Source organism: Wolffia australiana, chromosome 4 (genome assembly GCF_029677425.1).
Source record: "Wolffia australiana isolate 7733 chromosome 4, ASM2967742v1".
Classification (NCBI taxonomy): Eukaryota; Viridiplantae; Streptophyta; class Magnoliopsida; order Alismatales; family Araceae; genus Wolffia; species Wolffia australiana.
This window is the reverse complement of record NC_135838.1, coordinates 10929810-10938864: the sequence shown is the minus strand read 5'-3', so window position 1 is coordinate 10938864 and position 9055 is coordinate 10929810. Positions and strand designations below refer to the sequence as shown.

The window sequence follows — 9055 nt, the reverse complement described above, 5'->3', positions numbered from 1 at the left end:
CACATCTTCGATTGGCACAAAGCGCATGTTGCAGTCATGCCTCCGAGAGAATGTGGTTGAATGTTTGCCACATTCAGAGTAGCTGCAAGGAGTGTTGTCACATTGGCTGATCATGTCGATCGACACTATGCAATTCATTCGGCCCTGTAGTTTCCCTCTATAGCGGGCGCAATCAACTTCCAGAAGGGTACATGAATTCCTATTATTAGTAGTAGAGATTAGTAGTAGAGATAAATGTTTAAAATGAAATATCCACAATAGTACGGGGAGATATAATATTTCATTTACGTTAATTTCCTATTTAGATTTTAAATCCATGACACGATTTTCGATCTATCTTAGATTTCATATTCGAATATGATTTCCGCTGATTTTGTTTTTAGATTTTTAATCCAATACAGAATATAGCAGATGAATTGAAAATCTTAAATCCAATACACAATAGATTTTTGTGATTCGAGCACTGATTTTTGTAGATTTCGAAGATTGTATAAAATCGAAAATAGATTTTAGATTTTTGATTTCATATTAGATTTTTGAATACACGATTTTCATTTGCGCATTTGTAGATGTTAATTCAGAAGAAATCTGTAGATTTCCATAGATCTAAAATTCCGTAGATTTTCTTAGATCTGAGCTTCACAATCGAATGAAATTCAGATTGAATTTAAAGAGCAGATAAGCATATCTACTATCAACAATAATCAACATCTATGAATCTAAAATTCATAAACAGATCTAAAATTCACGATAATCAGATGAAATCCAGATTGAATTTAAATAACAGATAGTCAAATATAAAATTCACACTGATCAATAGATCTAAAATTCACAGTCGAAAATAAAAATCACATTAATTAGATGAATCAACATCTACGAACACACAATCGAGAATTGTGTATTCAAAACTTGAAAATGAAATAGAAAGTCTAAAATCTATTTTCGAATTTACGAAGTCTTCGAAATCTACAGAAATCTGCGCTCGAAAATCGAAAGTCGATTGTGTATTGGAATCAAGATTTTCAAATTATTGTATAGCAGTATTACACTGCCAAACATGTGGGTTACTCGATGGACACGAAAAAAGAGGGAAAAAACACAATGCCACAGATTTATTTTTGCTGTCGTGCCTGATTTTGATCCTGAGTGGGCTCAAATGGAAAAAGAGATATGAACTGTTCCATCAAATCTTTTTTGGGTAGGGCGTTCTCTTTTGTTTTAGCATATGCAAATAAAGCTCCATCAAATCGACAACCATTTTTTGAATTGCAATATTTCCCTTTGTCCTCCTTTCCCAAGCACTTGCGTTAGACAGTTCGCTCAATGCACCAACTTCTTTGTTTCGTTTGGACTGCATAAAGGTTATTATGTTAAAATGATGGTCCTCAACACTGATGATCATAAAGATTTTCAAAGAATTCTTGATAGAATAGAAACGTGACCTTTTATGGAGTCAGAATGAGTGTTTTGATAAATTTTAAAATTGTTTTGGCAAGTATGAGATTCAAAAACTATCCGTTGAATTTAAGGCATTGTACGAATGTAATTTTTTCCGCCTCCAAACTCTTAACAGTAGAATTTGATCCAGAAAAGTCTTTAAAAATTCCAAAAAAACACCAAAACATAAACAAAAAAAGAGATCACCAAATCACACTTGTTCCACGATCGATACAAACAACGGAAAATTCAACAGCATTCGATACAGAAAACTCTAAAAATTCTGAAAAACACATGAAAAAAAAAGATCACCACCTCGAACTCGTTCCCGCAATCAATCCTCCCAATAAAAAGCAGCAGAAAATTCAACAGCATTTGATCCAGAAAACTCTAACAAATTCCGAACAAACACAAAAACTAAAAAAAAGAATGATCACCACCTCGGACTCCTTCCCACGATCAATCCTCCTAACACAGAAAATTCAACAGCATTCAATCAAGAAAATTTGTCCTCAATCTCGGAGATAATTGCCCCGTGAACCTTCCCCCCCATAGTTACCTCCCATCCTTCTCCAAAATATTGACGGGAAAGCTCCAATTTGATCCAGAAAATTCTTAACAAATTCTGAAGAAACACACCAAAACAAAAACAGAAACAGAAAAGATCACCACCTCACATTTGATCCCACAATCGATTCAAGCAACAAGAAATTCAACAGCATTTGACCTTGAAAACTCTAAAAATCCCGAAAAGCACACCGAAAGTAAAAAAAAAAGATCACCGCCTCAGACTCGTTCACACAATCGATCCTCCCAATAAAAAACACCAGAAAATTCAGCAGAATCGGGTCCAGAAAACTCTAACAAATTCCGAAAAAAACACATCAAAACTAAAACAGAAATAAAATAAAGATCACAACCTCACACTCGTTCCCGTGATTGATCCTCGCAACAAAAAAAACCATAAAATTAAAAAGCATTTTTTTCATAAAAATCTAACAAATTCCGAACGAAACTCACACGTTGAACGAAACTCACACGTTGAATGAAACTCACGCTTTGAGCCAATCGGAGAATGGAACCGTGGATGTTCCAGATGGAATTGTTCTTCGGAATTCCCCAAAATTACCGATCATCGTTGGAAAATAATTTGGTTTAAATTTGTAACCGTGATTTTTCGAAACAACCGCACACTTTGATCTGATAAAAAATCAGAAAATAATTTGGTTTATTAAGTATATCAGATGGAAGATAATATGGTTTAATAAAAAAAATTCAACCGTGGATGTTCCAGATGGAACTGTTCTTCGGAATTCCCCAAAATTACCGATCATCGTTGGAAAATAATTTGATTTAAATCAAATTATTTAAATCAATAATTTGACTGAAACTCTATCTGGATTGAGGGCACAGGTCATTCACTTCAACATATTTATTAGATACACTCTCAATAAAACCAATCATCATCTATATTCCATTAGATCTTCTTTCTCTAATTTTCTTGTTTTCCTTTTTAGATATATCCTGTTGGAATCATCGCAATTTTGAAAACCTAAGGCAATATAGTAATCATGTAAATTTTTAATTTGACCATTTGTAACATGGAGCCCTCATAGTATCAATATTTCCCTCTATACTTAATTGAAAAAACAACTCTCCAACAAATATTTCTAATCTCTTAATATCAACTATTTATTTCTGATTTTTTTAGTCATTTCAGGTCAAGGAATTCTCAAGTCATGCGTTAAATCAGGTGTGTCATCTTAGAATTCGTGAACATTTGTACAGGATGCTAGATTATGAGAAATATAATATAATGTATTATGTTACATACTTGATAATGGAATGGTATGGCTTGAAAGAAAATCACACATTCTACGTCTTGTTCACATTCATTAATCAATTCATATTCATCATTATTCACAAGGAATGTCAATTGTAAAGTCCAAGGACTCAATGATAACCAGATTATAATAAGAGTAAACAAAGAAGATTCCTCAATAATTAACTCATATCATAGGCGTAAATATACATCATTTGAATATCCAACAAAATATAAACTTAGGCAAACACAGTAAAATGGGTTAAGCTTTATCTTCACCCTCATCTCCAGCCTACCTACCATACCCTACCTTCTATCTCCCATCTTACCACCATTATCTCATCTATTAACAGTATACGCTTTTGTAAAATTCTTCATAAAAAAGAGAAAGGAAAAAGAGAAATAACTTTCTGCGGTTTTCTCAATTCCTATGATTCATTTATTTTAGTCCTAGTTCTGCATTAAATGTCAACATTCAGTATTAACTGATCCCTCAATTTTTCTTCTGCATATTTCTCTAAACATCCATGTTTCTTCCTCGTCAGCCTAGCAGAAAGCAGAAATGCATGCACTATTCTCAATACATTCCGTTGTTTTATTCTGTTAAGGATCAGTACACTTGTGTTCATTATTTGCTTACGGCTAACAACGAATTATTGTGTTTTAAAACTCTTTCTTGTCTTAAAATAGTGCTCGCAGAGAAGGACTTTCCCATCTGATATGCTGCAGAAGGAAAAATAACTGAAAAAATTACCTAGCACACGTCTGAAATTTCTATGTTGCATATATGTTGAAATCACAATGGCGTTCATACGTATACATACATTTCTTTTTGTTTACTCCATCTGGGCACATATGCAGAAAACAGAAATTTCCTTCTGTTGCATGTATCCTGAGCTCACAAAATGTGCCACATATGTTGGGCATTGCATATATTTCTTTCTGCATCCTCCATCTGCAGACACTTCAAGGCATGTTGCCACAAAGTTTAAAAAGTGGAGCAAAAAAAAGATAAAATACATGCAGGATGCCTGTGGACCTTTTCAGAAACAGGAGACGTGTCAAGAAATGGGTCGAATTCCATAAGGCTGGGTAGATGTTTTCCACAGCATGATTTTTTTGGCAAAATAATGTTGAAGAGAAAATAGGAGCTAACTTTTCAAGTCATACGAGATACACCAATCAGCACTCAAACTAGGTTACTGAGTGGGTTAATACATATGTACCCAAAAAAAAAAACTAAACTAACACTCATACTTAACAGGCCCCGAAACTAGACGCGGATGAAACCTGTGAAACAATCTTGTTATACAGATTTCACTCAAAATTCGTCAATGGCAAATCATTAAATGTCAGGTAATTGCGGCTGCTCAGAGACAGCACATTAGAGCAGCGTTAGACAGAGACTGGTAAATAGACATGGTTGTTCTGTTCTGTTTGTTTGAAACAAACAAAAAATTCGCACAAAAGAACCGCACAGGGCCTTGTTCTTTGCCCTGTTCTTTTAAAAAAAAACAAACAAAATTCGCACATTCACACAAACCTAGAACAAAATTTGCACAAAGCGAACAAAAGAACCGCACACGGGTCTGTGCAATGTTCTGTTCGATTTCGTTTTTGTTCTGTTCAAAAAACCGAACAGAACGAACAATGCGCACAAATTCGCACAAAAAGAACAGAATGACCACGTCTACTGGCAAGTCACAAAACAGGGGGGCAAATGTCAGCTTGGAGACATTACACTACAAGTCTTGAAATAAAAATTTCAAGTCTTACGATATGCATGTTCAGTTCTTATACTGACATCACTTGATGGGCAAAGGCCCATTAACACAAATAAAAAAAACTTAATCAAACACTTCACGATATCTGTAAAAAAATACTTCAGTGAATCAAGTCACTGAAATCACACCTTCGCTTCTGGCAAGGGGTCTCAGCAGATCCTGGCAAATGAATGGAGAAATGCATTGTCGAAGGAGAAAAATAGAAGGGAAAATTGGAGGAGGATGGTTCCATAAAAAAGGAGAGAGATGTAAAGAGAGACATATAATGAAAAAAAAACTAATAAAAAGACAAAACATGTTTCCATAGAATTGAGCTGAGAACAGAACAGATTAAACTATCTTTTGGAAAGATCGCAGCAATGTTAACCACCTTTGAAGGTGAAAAAAACTAAGAAAAAGAATGCTGTTTATTCAAAATGATCTCATCATAAGGAAAGTTGAATCTTCATCATCACCCTTCCCCTCAACTCATGCGCATCAGCCTTAACAGCGAAGGAAGCATGGTTAAAAGAAGTTCCAACTTCCCGTAGGTAACCAAAAAAAACAAAATGCACTGATACTACCTTACAGGAGATGCCTCTGTGTTCCATAAATCTATCATTAAAACACAAAAATTCACGCTCTAATGTCTTTAGGAACGACAGATCAAAGATTACTTCTACATGAACAATGGAACAGGACAATCGTGCCCTCAGAAGAAGAACGGAGAGAAATGAATAAGATCTGATTCATGAAACCATCGGCACTTGGCAGCAAAGCAAACTATGCAATTCATTGAAGCAAAGTACAAAATCAGCAGAGGCGATCTCAGGGCACCAATTAGACTCTATAAATAAAAATATATCTCTATATTATTCATTTCATGATAATGTCCCTTGGGGAATATCCGATAAAATTGGAATGATACAGAGAAGTGTAGCGTGGACCCTGCTCAAGGATGACACGCACAAATCTAGAAATGCTACATTTCATGATCAGGCAATAGCTGCGTGCTAGATTAGTCCATGAATGGAAAAACTAAATAAAAAGATAAAAGAAACAGAGAAAATTTTATCCAGGTAAAACAAAATTTGATTTCCTTAAACCAGTTGATCTGGCATGCAATCCATATTCAACAAATTTCTCACAGAGAGACAAATGGGGCTCTTAATCTCGCCATCTGTAGCCGCAGCTGGGATTGCAGCAAACGAAGAAGAGAGTCATGCCCTCCTCTCCTCTGGAAGCAGCCTGAAAAGGTAAATAGGAATTAGGATTAAAACTGCTTCTCAAGCTAGTTATTTCAATCTGATGAATGCCCAAGTTAAAATTTCAAAGATTAACAATAAACATGAAGAATTTTGGGCAATAAAGTCGGGGTTTGACCTGAAAAAAAACCGCTTCGGGGTGATTACATTTGGAGCACCGGACATTTTTGGTGCGAGGAAGTGTTGGATCAGCAGCGACATCCTGCAAAATCTGAGTGCGCTCACCCAGAGGATGATGGATCTCGTTTCTGTAGACGCAGTTGTTATCAGCGACCTCCTGAAAGGAGAAAATGAGAGAAAAAAAAAGTAAATAAACCCATCAGAAGATGATTAATCTCACCATAAAACAAGGGGCCTGTGGAAAAATCGATCATTATCCATGATCTTTGAAGCATCAACACTGAAATCGAATCAATGACCGCACCTGATGATCACAATTGCGACAGGCAAAGAGCAGTATTCTCTGCTCTCTATCTTCCTTTGGATACAGTATGTTGTTACTGCAGGAAACGAACCAGCGTTTGAAAAAAAATTAACTCGAAATTACCGGCTATGTTAAGTAAAATACAAAATTTCAACCTACCATTCACGGCAAAACTTCATGGCACTCATCGTATACGATCCTGGATTGCGTCAGGAAACAAAGGAAAGTGACAAGATGAAGAAGAAGGCTGGAGAGAGAGAGAGAGAGAGAGAGCCGGACGATCGTGGGAGAGATTGTGAAAAATGGGTAGAGAAAGAAGAAGGAAACCCTTAAAAAAGGGTAGAGATTGGAGGGGTTGCGATGGAAGTGGTAGATTAATTTCTTAATCTATGGACAATTATATAAATGTATGTATATAATTGCATATTGTTAAGCTATCAGTTATAAATCCCAATTTATATATGATTCACTTAATGATGAGATGAAGACATTTATAACAATAAGTGTGGTAATTAATTGTGTAGAGGCTAAGCCTGTCTTAATTATAATGATGGGACTAATTAAGATAGGCTTAAGAGGCTTAAGTATTTCCTCTTCCTACAAATATAGGTCCTTGGGTCATAAGGTAATTGACTTTTCTCCTGTGCCTCCCATTACTCAGATAGACTTCAGGAAGTCATTCGGTAATGATCCAAAAGGCCTCCCCTCAAGCTTGTTCGATTCAACTAGACAAGACGCGATGGATCGAGGTATGTTTTATATTGATTTACATTCATGTACGATCTTCATCATCCTTGAGAATCGATGCAAGACTCCTCCGGATCTAACAAGTGGTATCAGAGCCTACTTGCATATGTTCTTAAGGGATGAACAATTTATTTTTTTTTCGTACGTGTTTGCATGTTGATATTCATGAAAAACTCGTTCATCGTACATTCAGATTTGATATTTATTTTATTGATGTTATGTGGAATACATGATGTTAGATGAGATTTTATTTCGTCGAACATTACTTTCACCTTTAGAATGATGACAAATCCATGCTGTTGAAGGATAAGCTTAAATTTTTCTTCTTCTTGAGCAAGGAATGTTGAAGAAAAAAAAAATTCATAAGGCGGTCGGCCTAAAGGGGCTGACCGCATCAAGGAACCTCAAGGCTCGCTTGAGACGGTTGACCACCATAAGGCGGTCGGCCCCTGAGGCGGTGACCGCCCGCGAGGCGGTCACCGCCCTTGAAGCGGTGACCGCTCTTCAGGCAGTCACTCACCGCCTCAAGGGTGGGGCCATTAAGGGCCCCGTAGTGTCCGTTAAAGGGCAGCCCATTTCGGGCTGCCCAGGGCCTCCGAAGGCCCCTTAAAGGGCGGCCCATTTCGTGCCGCCCATGGGGCCCCACAGGGACCCATAATGGGCAGCCTATTTCGGGCTACCCAGGGCCTTCAAGAGTCCTTTAAAGGGCGGCCCATTTGGGCCGCCCAAGGGGCCAAGCGGGACCTTTTAGGGGAAGCCCAATCGAGTCGCCCAAGGGCCCTATGTGACTGATTATAGGCGGCCCATTTTGGGCCACCGTGGGGTCTCTAAAGACCCAATATGGGTAGCACTTGGAGCCCTATAAATATATATAAATATACATATTTGGACTACTCTTGGGGCCCTTTAGGTATGATATAGATGGCCCATTTTAGACTTCCTTTGGCCCTTGTAATACCTAAATGGGCCACTTCAGCAGCCATCCCAAGGCAATAATAGTTCATATTAGGTCTTTCAGAGCAAGCTGAAAATAGGCCACATCAAAAGAAGCAATAGAAGCAGGACAAAGTTGTGACTTGTTTCCATTGCAGAAAGAGTGGCCATGTTAAAAAGAATTTCCCTAAGTTTCATGCTTGGCGAGAAAAGAAAGGTAATCTGATCTCTCTTGTTTGTTCTGAAGTTAATCTTGCCTCTGTGCCTTTAGACACGTGGTGGCTCGACTCTAGGACTACTATTCATGTTAGCGTGTCTATGCAGGGTTGCCTCCATTGCCGGAAACCGAGTGCAACTAAAAGCTTCATTTACATCGGGAATGGCAATTCAGCAGAAGTGATGGCAATAGGGACGTTTAAATTGCACTTAAAATCTGGATGTTGTTTAGACTTGATAGAGACTTTCGTTGTACCATCTTTTAGACGTAATTTAATTTCTGTATCTGTTTTGGACAAATTCAGTTATACTTATCTATTCGGAAATAGTAAAGTTAGTCTCTTTTATGAATTAAGTCTAATTGGCACTGGCTCTTTATTAAGTGATAGCAAACTTTATATACTCGATGTGGACGTCCCATCAAATGAAATTTTGCATACTAGTGCAA

The 9055-nt window shown here is 37.1% G+C and overlaps 1 protein-coding gene and 1 non-coding gene across 2 annotated transcripts; one reads left to right on the top strand and one right to left on the bottom strand.

Annotated features, from left to right (window-relative positions):
- Window positions 1-5911: 5911 nt before the first annotated feature.
- On the top strand, window positions 5912-6016 carry LOC144702807 (U6 spliceosomal RNA). Its single transcript, XR_013581384.1, has one exon. It is a non-coding gene; the product is annotated as a U6 spliceosomal RNA (small nuclear RNA).
- Window positions 6017-6082: 66 nt separating this feature from the next.
- Window positions 6083-7059, bottom strand: LOC144701917 (DNA-directed RNA polymerases II, IV and V subunit 9A). Its single transcript, XM_078573734.1, has 4 exons — window positions 6871-7059; window positions 6712-6787; window positions 6406-6564; window positions 6083-6270 (listed from the first exon to the last, which is right to left on the bottom strand). The coding sequence occupies exons 1-4, from the start codon at window positions 6897-6899 to the stop codon at window positions 6190-6192; spliced, it is 345 nt and encodes a 114-aa protein (XP_078429860.1). The 5' UTR covers window positions 6900-7059; the 3' UTR covers window positions 6083-6189.
- Window positions 7060-9055: the final 1996 nt, after the last annotated feature.